The sequence below is a fragment of the Elgaria multicarinata genome, chromosome 1 (genome assembly GCF_023053635.1).
Source record: "Elgaria multicarinata webbii isolate HBS135686 ecotype San Diego chromosome 1, rElgMul1.1.pri, whole genome shotgun sequence".
Taxonomy (NCBI): domain Eukaryota; kingdom Metazoa; phylum Chordata; class Lepidosauria; order Squamata; family Anguidae; genus Elgaria; species Elgaria multicarinata.
The window spans coordinates 26,198,836-26,217,551 of record NC_086171.1 but is presented as its reverse complement, the minus strand read 5'-3'; the positions used below and the strand labels follow the sequence as shown (position 1 = coordinate 26,217,551).

Here is an 18,716-nt window from a genome sequence, read left to right as displayed (position 1 = left end):
TCTCCAAGAAATCAACATTTGCTCAGATAGAATATTGTGAAGTTAGAATATTGTGAAGTCAAAACTTAAAACAATCTAACACATACCTTGAACGCTGAAGACTTCGAGGAGAAGCAGGCTCATGACCTTGTTGTTTGTCAGTAATCACTGGCTGCTGAGATGCTGATTGTGAAACTGGTCCTTGCTTAACACCTGAAGTAGTAACCTGCAAGTTCAAAATGTGATTACATTGCGGTATTACTCCAGATAACTTTAAGTGACTTCCCTACCAACCAGGCATCTTATTTCTGGCATAATACTTAATTATGCCAGATGTAAGAGTAAAGGATAATGCAGCAACCAATATTTAAAAACTTATGAAACCCTTTGAACACTCTAACGAAGGGATGAGGAACTTGTGGCCCTTCAGATTTTGTTAGACTCACATCAAGCTTCACCATTGGCGAGGGTTGATGGGAGTTGCAGTCCAACAACATCTGGAGCGACACATGTTTCCTACCCCTGCCTTAAAGTGCTTCACAAACATTATCCCAGCATACAGCTTTCCTCTTAGACAGCAAAACAGCATTACCTATGGCCCATTGTCAACTGAAGGGCTGCAATCCTAGCCACTTTATAACAAAAATTAAACCAGTGACAGGAAAAACAACAACAGAATAATATTGCCACTGCTTTATTCTACCAGGAATCGGACCTATTTAAGACATTTTGGAGAAAACTGTTCTACTAGAAGATTAATTAAGATGCATTTGCTCTCATTTCATACAAGGAACACCCAAAAAAAGCTTTTTAAAATGTAAAGCATTAAAATGCTGGAGTCTTATGTCTGCTTTAAAAACATTCTCACCTATCATCAAAACTCATCAAAATCTTACCTTTGGCTGTGTCGATACAGGGGGTGTACTTATCAAAGGTTTCAGAGGAACCGTGTTAGTCTGAGGCGTGCTTATCCTTGGAGATACATATGACCTTGGAGAAGAGGCATCCGATGTTAAAGACATTGGGGACTGATTAGATGGCTGAGCTGTGAATAAGACAATGACAGTTATATAAAATCCTACTGAATCCCATTAAAAAATATATATTCCCCAGAAATTGTATTCTTAGGACAGGAAGCCTGGAAAGCTTTAAGAAATGGGTAGTGACTTGTAATTACATGAAGAGAAAGCTAAGAAACTAAGCAGATGATATTACACAAGGGACACTTTTCAACTGAAGAGGCAAATATTCAGAGGCTATTTATGCAGCAAAACAAAGTATTTTCTAGAAGATATCACAATTGTTTGTTGAAGCTGGATGCTGAAAGGTTTTAAAGCTTTAGAACCTCTTTAACTATCTACAGAAGCTAAATCTGAATGAAAACTTCACTTGTGTGATGGTTGTGCTTAAACCATTAAAAAGATCCCACATACCAGTTTATATAAAAATGAATCTTATCCTTACATACATATGTCAGCTATCCATATAGACTAAATTATTTGGGCCTCAGACTGACTGATAGGGATATCAAAATGTTTAGGATATGTAAACCAATAAAACTGAAATTTAGCACACATCGTTCAAGATACTTGTTAGACTCTGAAAATAGGATATTTGTATCAATCATATGGAATATTGAAATAGCAGCCAGACAGTCAAGTTTCACATGCACTAGAATGACCTCATTCGGATGATCACTCTGTCTTGTTTAGCCTACGATAATTGTCTGAACTGGGCCAATGAGTGTAGGACTTCCCTCTTAACACACAGAATGCCTTGATTTGGAACCTAGGAGGACTTCTAATGTCAGCAAAAATGTATGTACATACTAATTTTAACTGTAAAATGCCCCCAAACAGGGAATCTCACATTTTATTTTTTATTTGATAGATCCTGAAGATCAAAAAAAAAAGGGGGGGGGAGGAAAATTTGGCAAATTTTAGTTAAAATAACATTCTGTTCATGATCATTACAAGCTCTTCACAGAATTAATGGAACTTCCAATGTTTCCACTGAGTTTAAATGGCTGTGGGACCTAGCAAAAGTTCTCTAGAAAGCCTATTTTAGGTATTAAGAATAACCCAAACAAATCTTGAACTAGATTACTATTAGCTCGCAAAAAATTGCCATGTTTTCTATTCAATGTCCATTCTGGACATTGAATAGAAACAATATATGTTCACAAATGTAGATACATCAAACAGAATGTATCTAGTACCAATTGCTGGTTTTAGTATATTTACACAAAATTTCACACCAAACTTCATCCCTTACCCGATTAGCCTAATAATTATATGGGAGCATTTAAATTCACATACCAGAACCTCACCACCATAAAATCCTAAATAAGTTTTTCTAGATTGCAACAAGAAACTTTCAAAATACCTTGTGTGGAAAGCTGTGCTGCTTGAGAAATCAGGGAAGTTATATTAAAAGCAGATGGTCCAGCAGTGAGAATTTTATGGAGTATAGATTGCAGAGAAGCTTGTGTCACAGCAGCTGTAAGAACTAACATACAAATTAAGATGATCAGAGTTTCATTCCCTGAACTAAATAATGCATTCTATATCTTTCCTTTTCTGAAAACAAGAGCAACCAATATTACAAAATATAACCACTCAGCAGACCAACAGAGAGGTCTCACTGCTTCTCCATCTCTTTATGCCACCTTTAGTTGGTCTAGCAGGTCAATGGAAGGGGCGTTGCTCTGTCTCCCACTTATGACATTGTCAGAGTGGCATAATACCATCAACGACAGAGTTACTGTTAAAGAGAGCTCTCAAATTAATATGCTGGCCATGAGCTGACCAGAATTAAATAAAATCAAAGCCAAGAAAAGGGAGAACACCCCACAAGAAATGCCAAAAAAAGCTGAAGGCAAAGAACTCCAATGCACTTTGGAACCTTAGGTCCTTCCTCTGGGTATTTGTTAGAATTTAAGCGATATCATCTGCTTCATAACCCCCAATCTCCTATACTATATGTTAGCATAGGGGAATGGAAGTTATAAAGCAGATGATATTGCTTACATTCAAACAAAGGATGAGGAAGGACTTAAGAATCCTAAACAAAGTTTTTTATTATTATTGTATTAAAAGATCCTTATTTCTACTCTTTGCCTTTGGCTTTTTTTGGCACAGAATTGAATAAACACATTAAACCTAAAGCTATTATTATTATTATTATTTATTTATATAGCACCATCAGTGTACACAAAGGCAATTAAAATGTGGGGCACTTGCTATTCACAAAACCTAGGTTCCTGATCCAGCTGGTTCCTTATGCTTGTTGTTACGTATGTGTGGTATCCTATAACAGCACAAAATCTCTGTGCACAAGAAGATAGGGAGAATTCAAAAGGAAATAAGGTTGTGTTCCCAGTGAATTTTGTCTGATTTATTTAGCACATTTTAGATGATCAGGCTACTCAGTCACTAAGGCTGCAATCCTAAACCAATTTATCTAGGAAGACGTTGCACTGAACTCAATGAGGCTTACTTCTGAGTAGACATGTGCACTACTGCACTGCACATTGTATTTTACCCTTAGTTTAGGGAGATGTATTTTGTCAGCACAAGAAATTCTCTCATTTTGTTTGGCACTACAGGATCAATGCAATCTTACACATATCTACTCAGAAGTAAGCCCCACCAACTTCAGGAGGACTTATTTCTAAATAAGTGAATACATAATTGCAGCCTAAAACACACTTTGTGAAATTAAATAGTAACATTTTAATCAACTGTTATTGTCTGAAATGCAAGTAGTTTTATTTAATGATCCTACTTCCTACCACACTAAATTAACAAAGCTAGACTTAGCGTCATCCAAGACAAAGGGCAGACCTATACATTATAAGGCAACATAGAGGTTCCCAACCCTAAGTTTGGCTTGTAACACTTAAAAAGTGGAAGGGTATTTTTTACAGGGGGGAAATGAGCGAGCTCTTTTAATTATTTCACTGCAGGGTGAAATAATATTTTCCCAGTCAGTCTCTGAGACTGGTAGTGAGCCAGAATAGGAAGAAAGAGTAGGAACGACGGAATCCGCAGAAGAATCAGTAGATGTGGAAAGTGTGAATTACCCAATGTCCATTTGTTACTTCTCACCTGCAGATCTCCTTTCCCCATCTCACAGTGTTTTAACAAATGTTGGTGTGGGAAAATGTTTATACAATTAACATGTAGCACCTTCTTAGGAGTCAGAACATAATATAATAATTAATATAAGGTGACATTTAAATGTGTCCTTTTAAAATGTCTTATGTTGCTTTACTAATAGGGTTCCTTTTTTAAAAAAAATCTGCCTTCAAATAAAACTGGAATTTCTAGATAGGTAATTACTTTTTTCAATATAAAGTGTGTGCATAAACCACTAGAAAATGTCTTACCTTCATTTATTTTGGATATATCTACATTAGAATTGTTAAGCTGCAAGGTGGCTTGAAGAGCAGGTAGTAACTGTCGAAGGAGATTTGGGTCCTGAAGTAACGGAGGAATTGGCGATTGTGAGACAGGTGAAACAGGAACTGCAGAAGTAGATGAAGTTGGTGCAGAAGTTGGATTCAGCCCAGAAGCAGATGATGTGGAAGGAGTTGTGCATGAGTGGGATAGAGACTTGTCCATAGACACAGATTCTGAAAAGAACAGAGATATTTAAGTCATTGCCTTTGTTGAAACTTTTTCACCTGAGGGTTGAACTCAATTTCAAAGAAGCTGTTAGGGGCCACATTCCAGCGGTGAGATGGGCTAAAGGGGTTAGGGCCAAAAATACCAGCATATTTCAGCTTAAAGTTCTTATTGTCAGTAACTAAGAAACAGAAGGCATTTTAACCTTTTAAAATTGGAGGGGGGGGGGAAATCTGCCAGGTGGTGATGGGAAAGAGATGGGGCCAGGAAAAGGGAGCATGGCCACCAGAGGAACCCCAGAGGATCAGATTAGGACCCCAGGAAGGCTAGATTTGGGCCCCATGCCTGAGACTGTGCACCCATACTCTAGGTAAACAAATGGTTACTTTTTCCTATTTATTTTAAAGTAAGTTGTTTTTATAAACTGCATTATAACCCACTTTTCAATTCCTAAGGTAGTTAACCGAATAAAGTACTGCTACAGCAGAGGTGGGGAACTGTTTCCCCCAACCTGGAGCTGGACTGCTTTCCAGATAACACCCTGGAAGTCTCCTTCACAAAGCTCCTCCCCAAAGTTCCAGCCATCATTGGGGAGTTTCTCTGAACAGAGAAAGGCACAATGCAATTACATCACGCCCTCTCTCTGCGTGGAGAAAAGGGCAACCTATTTCAACAACAGAGAAAAGCATCCCCTCTCTTCACTGGAAAAGGAAACCCCTAATGTTATTTCCAATCACTATTGGGAGATAAATGGAGCTTCCTCTCCTAGCAGTAGAGAAATGTTGCCTTTCTCTAGTGCTGTGACGGCCGGGGGGGGGGGGGAGGGGGAGGCTTGAGAGGACCTCTGTAGTCCAGAGTTATGGGGAAACTTTGGCCCAAAAGATCCCTGAGCTAAGGAATTAAAAAAAGAGTACTAGAATTCAACAAACATTTAACAAAACATTAGAACTGTAAAAAAAAAACCAAACACCTGATACAGCTTCTGAATTTAGAACAAAAGCCTTTAAAAAAAAAACTCGTACAACTCTCCTAAAAGGACAAAGCACATGGCAGAGAGATTCACAAGCAAGTTACCTGTAGAAGTCTACCTTAGTTTGATGGTAGTGGCACCTGCAAGATCTTATAACTGAATCTTAATATACAGGCTAGTATATTATTGTAAGGATACAGAAATTAGCTGGCATTATCAAGTATAGGATAATAGCATACACCCTGTTGCCAAGGGCAATGCCCTCTTCAGAACAAGAGTTTATTTGTTCAGGGATCCTGATGCTGGACACCATCAGTTGCTGGACACCATCAGAATATGTAAATAAAATCCCTATAATGGATACATGAAGCACTTCTAGATGGGCAAATAAAGCTTTCTTTCATGCTCTAGGATGAACATAGTTTTACTTAGCTGTGATGCTCAATAGCATTTGCAACAAGTATAAATCAGTTTAAGAAAAGATTAAATAGACTTTCCAGCAGTTTGTTTAATGTATCTTTTTTAATCTTATAATTTCCAATATCAACTTTGCCACAATACTGGCAATGGTGTATTCAAAGTTTTTCTGCAGGCTGACCATCCATTATTGGTGTGTCAAAGTAGTCTCTGGAAATCTAATTCCTATACAAATAGATACTGCAACATTCAGCATTTCATTCCTTCAATTTCAATTTAATTATGAATGTACTACTACACTATCTAGAAATTTAAAGTTTGGGATACATATAGCCTAAGCACATCTCTCCCTCAAAATGGGGGCGCAGCTGGATCTCAAACCAGAATTTGACTGGTCAAAAAGTTTTTTAGTCAACTGAGCAGTGAAATATTGGATAAATATTAGCTTTATTGAAATGAAAAGAGAACAGCAGGCACAGCCTATACTTACCAAATTAAAAAGAAAAAGAAACACAAATAAAGCAAATTAGCAGAAAAACCAGCTAGGTTATATGGAGGGGAGAGTCCCTCGTTCTGCCAAAAACAAAATAGAGTCATAGGTCATCCCTAGGCAGTAACCTTTGCCATAGACTATTACTTGTGCTCCTGTTCCAAGATGCCTGCAGTTATAGCAAGGGGCAAGAGCCTTACTACTGCAAAATTAGGGAGCAAGCAACCCACACTTCCGCCACTGCGTACACATGACACCATAGCAAAATAAAGCAAGTAAGCTGCCATGTAGAATGACATTCTTGACGCCATGGAATATTTTATAATGGTCAAATAAGCGGCTGTCAGTTGACTGACACCCAACTCTAACCACAATAGTTAAGAGAACTTCCAAACTAATTAGAAAGGTGCAGGGATAAGGAAAGTGTGGCTCTCCAGATGTCATTGGACTGCAATATTCATCAGCATGGCCAATGGTGAGGGATGATGGGAACTGCAATCCAACATCATCTAGTGAACCACACAGTCCATATCCCTGATATAGCCCAAGACACATCAGCCACATTTGGACGATCATAGCTCAGGTTAATAAGCTGTAATCAGCAATGTGGGCAAGAAAACTTTCTAGTGCTTTATTTTTCTGCAGAAGATTTTCCATTTCATAAGTTCATTCATAAAAATGAATGTATGCCAATTGAAAATACAGTATTGGGCAAGCTTGGCAGTTTCAAAGTTGTAACCAATGTTTTTCAAATGATTACCCCTAGAATACATATATGTTATTGACATGCGCTAAAATGCAACTAGTAAATACTGTTAGAAAAACCGAAGCTGCCCCAACAACAGTGGAAGATTTGAAAACTGTTGAAACAGGTGAATGGTTGTCAGCATATTATGCACATTTTGGGGGGTTGCTTAAATTAATAATATGTCAACACTTTTTTCTTGGAATGTAAACAATGTAAGAGCAATATAACAATATAGGTACATGCTATTGTCTTTTACATTTTTACAAATATTCCAATAAAATTATATATTGTAGCTTTAAGATTTTATATTTTATTATGTTTTATGCTGTACTTGTGGTTTTAATTTCTGTGAACCACCCAGAGGGTTCTGGATACTGGACAGTATAAAAATGTAAAAAAAATACATAAATGAAAATAAAGCAATACCCAGTAATACATATTGAACCATAAGCTTCTGCACCCTAGATATCTATTTTAAGGTGTGTGTTTTTAGTTTTTGCTAGTTGGAAAGTAAGAAAAATAAAGCTGAAAATAGAAGCTATTGACAATAGAGTGTACGTAGGCAATACGGAGGCCTGTGGGCATCCATTTGCCCTCTGCCTGGACACCTTATCCGGCCAAGATGCGTTAGCTTTCCCTCTTTTTTTTTTAAAAAAAAAATCTTTCTGGAAACTGGGATAACTACTAAGCAATGTGAGAACCTCCAATCGTTGCCATCTTCATTTCCCATTAATACTCTGGATTATATGATGGGGCTCAGAGACATTCTTAGGAAATGAAGACTGTGGGTGGCTGCAGACAGATGCTTTCCTATGTAGTGCACCAAGCCACCAAGAAAAAAAAGGGGGGGGGGAAAAGGTGCTGAAAACTGTGGGTTCAGGAGACCCCACTTCTGCCTTGTCATTTGAGCAGATTACTTGTTCTTTGTACTAGTCATGCCACTCATGGTAGCCATTTATGGTGGTGCCCATGACAGTTTCTCAAATTGCCAAATGCCTACCCCTGCATTAGAGTCATTAGGATTGCTAACTACATTCAGCCATTATTAGCAGTATATTATTCTGAAAAATATTTAAAAAGAACAAAAACTTAAAACAAACCAGCACAATAGGGCTTACTTTGCTTGTTTAGCATACTGTAATCCCTCAAAAGAAATATAACCTGGAATATAACCATCTCCTGTTGTCATTAAGATGTACCAAAGGTATAAATATCAAAATTTGTGGGCTCTATGCTATCCTATTTTGGCTATTTAAGACACTTTTATTTTAATTTTATATTTCATGGATTTATATCTTGCTTTTTTGCATGTGCCTCAAAATGGCTAACAAAATCAAATTAAAACAATAACAATCAATGGAAAGAGGTAGACGAAGCCCTACAAAGCCTGTGAACACATTGGGGACAGCTGTCCAATTAAGGAAATATCATAAAGCTTCAAATGCCATTAGAAGTTTGAAAACACTGGTCAAACTTTGTCATCTAAAACAATAGTAATGAAATTATTTGCTGTATAGAGACAACCATTATGGGGAGCCATTTGAAGTGGACTGCCTCATTTCCCTAAAACCACCACCTGATGGGATCTGAGTTGGCGGTTACCGACCAAAGTAGAGATCTTGGGGTTGTGGTGGACAGCTTGACGAAAATGTCAACCTAGTGTGTGGCCACTATAAAGAAGGCAAACTCCATGTTGAGTATTATTAGAAAAGAATTCAGAATAAAACTCCCAGTATTATACAGCCTTTATATAAATCTATGGTGTGACATGGGTGCAACCACTCTCAGATTATTGCGTACAGTTTTGGTCATCACACCTAAAAAAGATATTGTACAGCTGGAAAGAGTGCAGAAAATGGCAACTAAAATGATCATGGGACTGGAGCATCTCCCCTATAAGGGAACATTACAACAGCTGGGATTGTTCAGCTTGGAAAAAGGGTAGGGGAGACATGATAGCAGTGTACAAAATTATGCAGTGTGGAGAATGTGGATAGGGAGAGATTTTTCTTCCTCTCTTATAATACTAGAATCCAGGGTCATCCCTTGAAGCTGATTGGTGGGAGATTCAGGACAGATAAAAGAAAGTACTTCTTCACACAGTGCATAGTTAAGCTATAAAATTCATTACCACGAGATGTGGTGATGGTCACCAATTTGGATGACTTCAAAAGGGGGTTGGATAAATTCCTGGAGAAAGCTATCAATGGCTACTAGTTCTGATGGCTATGTACTACCTCCAGTATCAGAGGCAGTAAACCTGTATAAACTAGTTGCTTGAGAACATGGGTGGGAGGGTGTTGTTGCACTGGGTCTTGCTTGTGGTTCCCTGGTTGACAGCTGGTTGGGCACTGTGTGAACAGGGTGCTGGACTAGATGGACCCTTGGTCTGATGCAGCATTGCTCTTATGTACTTATGTTCTTAAATTCCTAATACCTTAGGAAAAACTAATCACATTTGGGAATTGCTGCATTCATTTTTTTTATTTTATTTTTTGCTGAACGCCCAGAGAGCTTCAGCTATTGTATGGCATGGAAATGAAATAAATAAATGCATGTGCCTAGGAAGAGAGTTTCAGAATATGAGGGACACCAGTAACAAAGTCCTCCTTTCAGTAGCCTCCCATCTAAGCTCACAAGGTAGCAGCACCTAGAGAAGGGCATTATGGAAGTTATCTAAGCGAACTAAGCATTTTACTGCTTATACCTTTCATTCACAAACTCCAAGCTTTATTATTTTGGGGGGAAAAGAAAGAAAAGAAAGTGGGAGGGAGTAATAATTTCATTCAATGTCTCCATATCATAACTTTGTAGCTGTAGCTGTCCATCTTAGCCCTTAGCTAGACCTACCGGATAATCCTGGATGGAGGAGGATTGCGATTAACGCGAGATCTCACCCTCGTTTACACATAAGGTGCGGCGACCTCAGGAAGAGAGGTGTCGCGCCTGCCATTTTTTAATTTTTAAAGAAGATGGAGCGCACGAACGCTCATGCACAAAGGGAAGGCTTTTTTTTTAAAAAATGAAGTCATTAGCCCACTCGCCCCCCACCCCCGATGGGCGCAGCTCCCAGCTCCACGTGAGTAATTGCGTGGAGCCGGGTAAACCCGCAGAAATGGGCCACACACTCCGCGGTCTCAGGCTCAGCCTGAGACCATGGAAAAAGCGGGCCAAAAGTGTAGGGCTATATCCCGGGGCCAGGGAGGGATGATCCCTCCCTGATCCCAGGATCCCCTGTGCATCATCTGGACACACAGGGACGATCCTGGGGTTCACCCCGGGATAAACGCTGGTCTAGCTAAGGCCTTAGTCTTCCTATTGCCATCTTTTTCTAAAAGTAAAGCACCCCAACCTGCTATACCTCTAAAATAACATGTTTCAACCCCTTGATTATTTAGTTCTTTTCTATATGATCTCCATTCATCATGATTTCCTTGAGAAGAGGCAACAAGATCTGCACATGGTATTCTAAGCTGCAATATTGAATGTCAAGCTCTCTTGTTCTTTTGTCTAAACTTTCTGTGTGCTATGAATCACTCCAATTATTTCTTGCTCATTTCATTTTACACAGTGGCTTCTGAGGTGCCATGTTTGAATACTAATCATGAAGTTACCAAACAAATCAGTCATGTCTATTATGTTGCCCTGGAAAGACTTAAAACAATTCCATGCTTAAGCATACTTTTACAATTTAAGAAACTGAGTGATTTACTGAAAATACCATCTCAATGTAGCAAATAAAATTTATAAAGGACTCAAAATAAAATTGGATTCGATCTAAAGATAGATGAACGGAACTCCACTTGCATAACTGGGCTTTCCTGGGTCCGCCCCATCCCACACCTCCAAAAGCCACTGAGGTTCAAAGAACACTCTGGAACAGCATGTGATGGGATACAAGGGGTAGCAGAATGGGGAAATCAGGAGAATTCAGCAGGGCTGCCTTGCACACCAAGGAAAGTACCTTTTCACTCAACAAGACATCTCTGGATAACAACGAAGAAAGCTGATCATCTACATTTTGAGCTTGGTTAATATAGTTCAGGGGTGGCCAACCTTTGGCCCTCCAGTTGTTGTTGGACTCCATATCCCATCATCCCTAGATAGCACTGCCAATGGTCAGGAATATGGGAGTTGTGGTTCATCACTTGAAGGGCCACAGGTTGCCTACCTGATATAGACTTCCAGGATTCTGGTCAGGGCAGGCAATTGTTCTAAAAGTTACATGTTCTAGCCAGCTGATCCAACAGCATGAAAGAACAAATGTAAAAATGTTATTTACCTGACAAACTTTTTCTCTCTGTCTTCTGTGAAGGGATGGAAGAGGTGGGTGTAGGCAGTTTTGATAAGGAAGATGCTCCATTTGCATCAAACGATTTCTTTGGCTGGTGATCAGATTGTAGAGAAAATGGACTAGGAGGAACAGAACTTGGGGTAGAAGAAGGGTGAACCACTGCTTTGATGGGATGTTGTACTGGAGTTGAACTACTGTGAGTCTCTGTTCTTGGCAGTCTGTAGTCTCTGTCATTGTGTCTGCTTGTCTGAGACAAAATATTCTGTGGGAGCATATTAGCAGCATCACTGGAATGCTTCTCTTCCACTTTTGTTTATCATTCACAATGTTGCAATGAGAAACAGAAAAGACCAAGTTAGAGCACTAATACTGACCAAGTAAACAGCCAACATTTGTATTTACTAGATGTTTTCTACTCTAGTTCCAATTACAAATAATGACACTTTTAAATAATTTTTAAAAAAATACGTCGCTGTTGCGATGCTTTCAAAATGAAATGTCCTGGCAAATACCACAGGTTTCGGATGGTACGTTTCTTGACATCGCCGAGTTAGAAATCCAACAACAGACCTCAGAACTAAGTACTTCAACTTCAGTATTATTTCTATTCAAACATAATGTGCCCTGTTACTACTATGATGATAACAGCAATGCAATAAAGGCATACACAGGAATGATTTTTAAAAGATTTACAGTGCTACCCTATGCATGTCTACATGAAATTAGGTGGGACTTACTCTGAGGAAAGTGTGGATAGGTATGTAACTTTAACCTTCCACGTGCTTTAATACATATAATACTGCAATTGTACTGGACCCTTCACCCCCACAAAAAATGGAACAGGCAATATTCTATCATAATTCCTGAATTGGCACTTCCTTAAAATGAATAATTAAAACCAAATACACAACACAAGTCTGGGTCTCAACCCAGGCAAAAAACTTCAACACACTAGCCAGCATTTATTTACTTTGCTGCAAAGCAATCTCATATTTCATCTGATGCTGATGCTTAAACTTTCAGGTGTTAAAAGCAGCTTATGATGCTTTATCTAAGAGGTGTTTGGCAAACAAAGAATAATATCTGCTGCATCTGTAAGATCTCTGGCTTTGATGGTATTCAAAAAGCAAAAACTAAGAAGGACAACAGAATATTCCAGATATCACGCAATACATATTAATTAAATAAATCCCAGTAACTATTTCAGGATATATACAAGAATTGGACATGATTAAACCAAGGATTGGTTGTTGTGAGGATAAAATGGAGATGAGGAGGATCATGTAAGCCACCTTGGGTTCCTTGTAAGAGGAAAACAGTCAGGCTAGAAATGTAATAATAAATTTAAAACATATACACAAATAAAACCTGACATTTATAAAATTCATTCAACATAAAAACACATTGAAAATGACAAGGGAACACAAAAGATTTTATTGTATTAAAACATACATACTTCCACTAGCAAAACCACTAGCAGCAGTTGCCTGCATCACCTCTCTTCTGTAATCTCTGTCTTTTGGGAAACTGTTGACAGACATTTTGCTTGCTTCTTTTTGTCTCTGCTCTCTAAAGTGGAAAAAGCAAACAGTGAAAAATGTTATCAAGTGCACCACACCGCATTACACCAACCTTTCCCAACCTGGTGCCCCCCCACCCCGAAGATGTTTTGAATTACAATCCCCAATATTCCTAACCATTGGCCATGCTGGTTAGGACTGATAGGGCTGAGTTGAAGTCCAAAATATCTGAAGGGCACCTATCATATTCAGTGCTTACCTTTCAAGCCATTCTTTTGGTTTTTCCCACTGTGAAACTTCTGTTCGGCAATTATAGTAGTACTTTTTGCCGGAAGAACTAATGTGCTCAGACCAATCATCTGCAGAATCATAGGACTTGGGGGAGGGGGGGGGGAGAACAAGGATCGAATCAATTCAATACATTATACAAATAACATCTTCCCAATATTGGACTTTAAGGTATATTTCACTGAAAATACTATTTTCAGCAGAAATTCGGTTGAGGATGTTTTTAAGCATGTTTTAATCATGTTTGTTATGTTTTTAATCAGTTTTTAATGTGTTTTATATTCATTGTTGTTCCCAGCCTTGATCCAGGTGGAGAGGCGGGTAAGAAATAGATGATGATGATAGCACAATGCATGTATTATATTACTAATGTGAAATTGAACATTGAAAAAGATATAAACTAATCAGTTTTCATTTAGTGCCTGCCATAGCCCTATCCCATTTACTCAGCTTTAAACCCTAGTTCAAATGAATCTGGGGACAACCCAAACTTTTTTTCGAATTAGATTGAATCAAGGTTCTGGGGAAAAAATCTAGGATTGTCACAAAGTTAAAAATTCAAACCAAGCAAGCTAAGGGACAAAATGGTGGGTGTGGGTGTGGGTGTGAGCACCCCAAACCCATGTTAATGTTACCATACAGAGGCTCTAATTATCTGCAACTGTACAACTATCTATTCTTCCCTTAGGTTTCTTAGGCACGTTCTATTGGACATAGGCTGAACTTCCCACCGTATCTGCGAAAATTACAAAGTTCCCCCAATCTCCAATAATAAGTTCAAAACAAAATGCAAGACAGCAACTTCCTGCAATACCACTTGCATAGAACTCAAATTCTAAGATTACTCTGAACAGAAATTCCCCAGAACACAGTATGAACAGTCCACTGATTTCACCTTCTACTGATTTCTATTAAGTCAAATTATGCAAAATTTTAACGTCTGATTTCTGGAAAAGGAAAAGCACTGCCTATACATTGTTATGGTTAGGCAAAAGGGAGTTGGGTAAATTCACATCAATACTTACTGCATCAGAAGTTTTGCTTGGATTATTGCTAGGATTAGAAGAGTGTGAATTTGAGCTATGAAGAGCACTGTGGTTATGAGAATTTTCTTGTGGAGAGTAACTGGTCCCTAGAAAATACAATTGAAAGTTTGCATTAATTTTCATGTACAAATTAAATATTCTTAATACATTTTGAAGTAAATCACAGGCCAAAACATAGGCTTAGATTCAGCTGTGCCGTATCACCACAGGAGGGGAAACCACTGGCAGAACAGATTTCCCCTTCTCCCTGCATCCCCTCCCACAAATCTGCTCCAAGGGCCAGGCAATCCTCAAGAGTGCAAGCAGGTGAATGAGAGGAGAGAAAAGTCTTGTTGTGTGGAAAGAAGTCTGTTCACACATTGTCAGATTTAGCCTATAATCATAATCCTGATCTGTATTGGTTCTGCATAAATTTTCTTCACTGAACTAACACAACCATGAGTAACTTTCAAGGAAAGTAGGATTAGTTTGTGAAGTTGACTGTAAACACAGTGAAAGGTAGAGTACCTAATATAAACTGCAAACTTCTATGAGAGATGCAAGCAAAAAAATATTACTCAACATAAATCTGGATTGAATGATTTCAAATCCACTTAAGGCTGCAATTCTATGTATTTATCTGCGAATAAATCGCACTGAACTCAATAGGACTTATTTCTGAGTAGACATGCATAGGATTGCACTGTAAGTCACCAATGCTTCACATCAGGTTACTTACTTCAGAGGATTCTAAAACAGGCTATTTGCACTGTGTATATACCACAATGTGGTATATTCCTAGCATGTTCCTGGTGGTTCCAACATGGATCTGTGGCCCGATTGAAGTCCCCAGGAGAAAAGCCTTCACTGTGGTTGCCCCCTTCCTATGGAATTCCTTGCCTTTGGAAGTGAGGCAAGTGCCAAAGTATTATTATTATTATTATTATTATTATTATTGCATTTTTATACCGCCCAACAGCCGAAGCTCCCTGGGCGGTTCACAAAACTTCCGGTGCCTCCTGAAAATGTTGTTTCAGACCGGTTGCAGTTTTAACAGAACTCTGGTTTCATCAGAACTTTCTTCTTTTTAAAATAGTAATATTTAAAATGGTGGTTCCCCTTACTGCTCCAAAATCTTTTGTATGAGGAATATATAAATATTGTAAGTAAATAAATAAATATTCATAATCCAGTCAACCTCAATTACTATAAAAAAGTGAAAATAGGACAAGAGTCTTTCCCTCTCTCAAAATGGGAGGAGTCCCAACATATAACCAAGGTATTGTGATGGTAATTCCACAAAATCTTGGAAGCTAAATTACAAGTCCAAGAAGCCCTAAGGATCAGGCAACTCAGAAAGGGCCACATTTGAACACATCTGTCAAAATGGGGACATACTAAGCGTACTCCAAAATGGTTAAGCTATTTCTATACCATTCAGAAAGTTGAAATTTGGTATGCACATAAGTCAAGAGACTCTAATCGCTACAAAAATCTAAAGTTAACACATTATAACATCTAGCGATCTAAATATAGGATTGGATCCAAGATATACTTTCCATGGACAGAAGGGCTCATGGAAAGTGCCTCAACCCTATTTTCAAGGATTCCCCTTTCCCTCTGCACCACAGCTTTCTCCACACACCACACAACTCACAAGGATCCCCTGCCATGGGGAGCTGCCCTGGGGAAGAAGGGGCTGGGAAGTTTGCTTCCACTAGCCCAGTTGCACACACCTAAATGTGGATCAAACCTATAGGATATTAAGTTTACTTCACTGTAAAGGCCAGTATACCAATACACCTCAATGAAAGTGTGCACAGACTTCATAATGTTGGGCTGTGAGAATTCAAGCACCTCTTCATATAGATTTTACAGGAACCTAAACCTATGATAGCATAATTAATAGCCTATAAAGATGCTTGGGTGTCACTCACTTATTGAACCGCAATTGTATCAAATTTGTACTTGCCCCTGAGATATAAAAGCAGAAACGGCCAGGGAACAGGGCACAATGCTCCTCCACCCTTCGCCAGAAATGTAAAAATTGGAAATTTGGGGAAATGAAAAAATAACTTATACAAGAATAAAAATATATATCCTTGAAACAGCAGCCCAATTCAGCTTAAGTTTGTTTGTTGATTATCTACTTTCACTCACTTTGTTTTGTTTGATGCAGAAGGTATAAACCTTTTGACAGGAGCAATGAATTTGGAAGGCTCCCAGTTCCCACACCCACACCAAATATCTGCAGACGTTCTATATTCCAACATTTTTTAAGGTATTTAGTCCAGCCATTCCTTCATCTTCTGCATCAAACAGGCACACAGTCCATGAACAAACTAGTAAGTGAAACTAGTTGAGAAGCTAGTTTCAAATCAGGCACACTATCATGAGGACATCATCAGTAGAGGACAAGTACTCTGCCTCAAGAGGTGGAAGCAGAGAAATTGCCAAGCCTTCAGGGGAGGAGACGCTGCCTGAAAAGACAAGAACTCCAAAAGAGTGCTAGACTGAGCCAAAGGGCTCCCTGTGAGAAAAGGTCTACTTGCACATAGGAGACTTGCTCACAAGCTCCTTTTCAGCTGCAGTCACCAACAGTTCACTGCTGAGGCTTGGGTGTGGCTCTAATAGCTTCTGCATAAAAAACATCAGTGTAAGTCTAAGAGAGTTGATGGAACTCATGTTGACCAGACCTTCCTGAATCTTACGGGGGTGGGAGACGTAAATTTTGAGGCAACAATGATGAAGGCCAATGCACCACAGTACAGAGAACAGCTCCAACAGTGTCCCCAAATAGTGTCTGCAACAAGGTAGGAACAAAGCCAGACTATAAAACACATGGTCTTCGATGTCTATATACTAATGCCCAGAGCATGGGAAACAAACAGAATGAACCTGAACTCTTATTACATGAAGGCAAATACGACTTGATAGGTATAACTGAAACTTGGTGGGATGACTCCCATGACTGGAATATAGCAATTGAAGGATATAACTTGTTCAAAAAGAACAGAAGAAATAGAAAGGGAGGTGGAGTTGCACTATATGTTAAAAATACCTATCCCTGCACAGAAATACAGGCGGATGAGACTGGGAGCCCCGTCGAGAGCGTCTGGATTAAAATAAATGGGGCTAGGAATAAAAAGAATATGATAATCGGAGTCTACTACCGACCACCCAATCAAGGAGAAGACGAGGACAAAACTTTTGAGAAACAAATTGCCAGTGTTTCAAGGAAGTGTGATGTAGTAGTGATGGGGGACTTCAATTACCCTGATATCTGTTGGGAGGCCATTACTGCCAAAAGCGGCCCTTCCAAGAAATTCCTGACATGTATGGGTGATAACTTTCTCCTACAGAAAGTGGTGGAAGGAACTAGAGGGTCGGCAATCCTTGACTTGTTATTGACCAATAGGGATGACTTAGTGGATAAAGTGGCAGTCACGGGAACTCTGGGGGAAAGTGACCACGTCATACTTGAATTCTTGATTATGAAGGAGACAAAAGTCGAGCATAGCCATACACGTACTCTGGATTTTAGGAAAGCTGATTTTAATAAACTCAGAACTATAATAAGTAAGGTCCCGTGGCAAGGGAGCCTAATGAGAAAAGGAGTGCAGGATGGGTGGGAGTATTTAAAAAATGAAATTTTAAAGGCACAGTTACAAACAATTCCAACAAGGAGAAAAGATAGAAGACAACAGAGGAAACCAATGTGGCTCCACAAAAAGCTTAGAGATGACCTGAAAACAAAAAGGGATACATATAGGAAGTGGAAGGAAGGCCAGGCTACAAAAGAAGAGTACAGACAAGTGGCGCAGAAGTGCCGAAATGGCGTCAGGAAGGCTAAAGCTGTGAATGAGCTGAGATTAGCGAGGGATGCTAAAAGCAATAAAAAGGCTTTCTTCAGATACGTGAGTAGTAAAAGACAGAGGAAAGAAATGGTGGTTCAACTGCTTAATGAGGATGGCAAATTGATAACAGACGACAAAGAAAAGGCTGAAATGCTCAATTCCTACTTTGCCTCGGTCTTCTCCCAAAAGCGGGTCTATGACCCCCCTGGAAAAAGTGAAGCAGAAGTTGAGGGGGCAGGATTGCAGTTTGAGATTGATAAACAAATGGTCAAAGAACACCTAATTTCCCTGAATGAGTTTAAATCTCCAGGGCCCGATGAACTGCATCCAAGAGTAATGAAGGAGCTAGCAGAAGAACTCTCAGAACCTTTGTCTATTATCTTTGCAAAATCATGGAAGACGGGTGAGGTGCCGGACGACTGGAGGAGGGCTAACGTTGTCCCTATCTTCAAAAAGGAGGAACCTGGGAACTACAGACCAGTCAGTCTGACATCCATCCC

General features: G+C 39.1%; 1 protein-coding gene across 3 annotated transcripts in view; it reads right to left on the bottom strand.

Moving 5' to 3' along the window:
- The window catches only part of WAC (WW domain containing adaptor with coiled-coil), a 62,467-nt gene that overhangs the window by 15,187 nt on the left and 28,564 nt on the right, over positions 1-18,716 (bottom strand). For all 3 annotated transcript variants that reach the window (XM_063125119.1, XM_063125129.1, XM_063125110.1), the window contains exons 4-11: positions 14,360-14,466; positions 13,306-13,421; positions 12,983-13,095; positions 11,515-11,832; positions 4,370-4,615; positions 2,365-2,487; positions 876-1,024; positions 87-205 (exon numbers count right to left, since the gene is read on the bottom strand). In XM_063125119.1, coding sequence (XP_062981189.1) covers positions 87-205; positions 876-1,024; positions 2,365-2,487; positions 4,370-4,615; positions 11,515-11,832; positions 12,983-13,095; positions 13,306-13,421; positions 14,360-14,466 — 1,291 coding nt within the window. The remainder of the gene's footprint in view (positions 1-86; positions 206-875; positions 1,025-2,364; positions 2,488-4,369; positions 4,616-11,514; positions 11,833-12,982; positions 13,096-13,305; positions 13,422-14,359; positions 14,467-18,716) is intronic.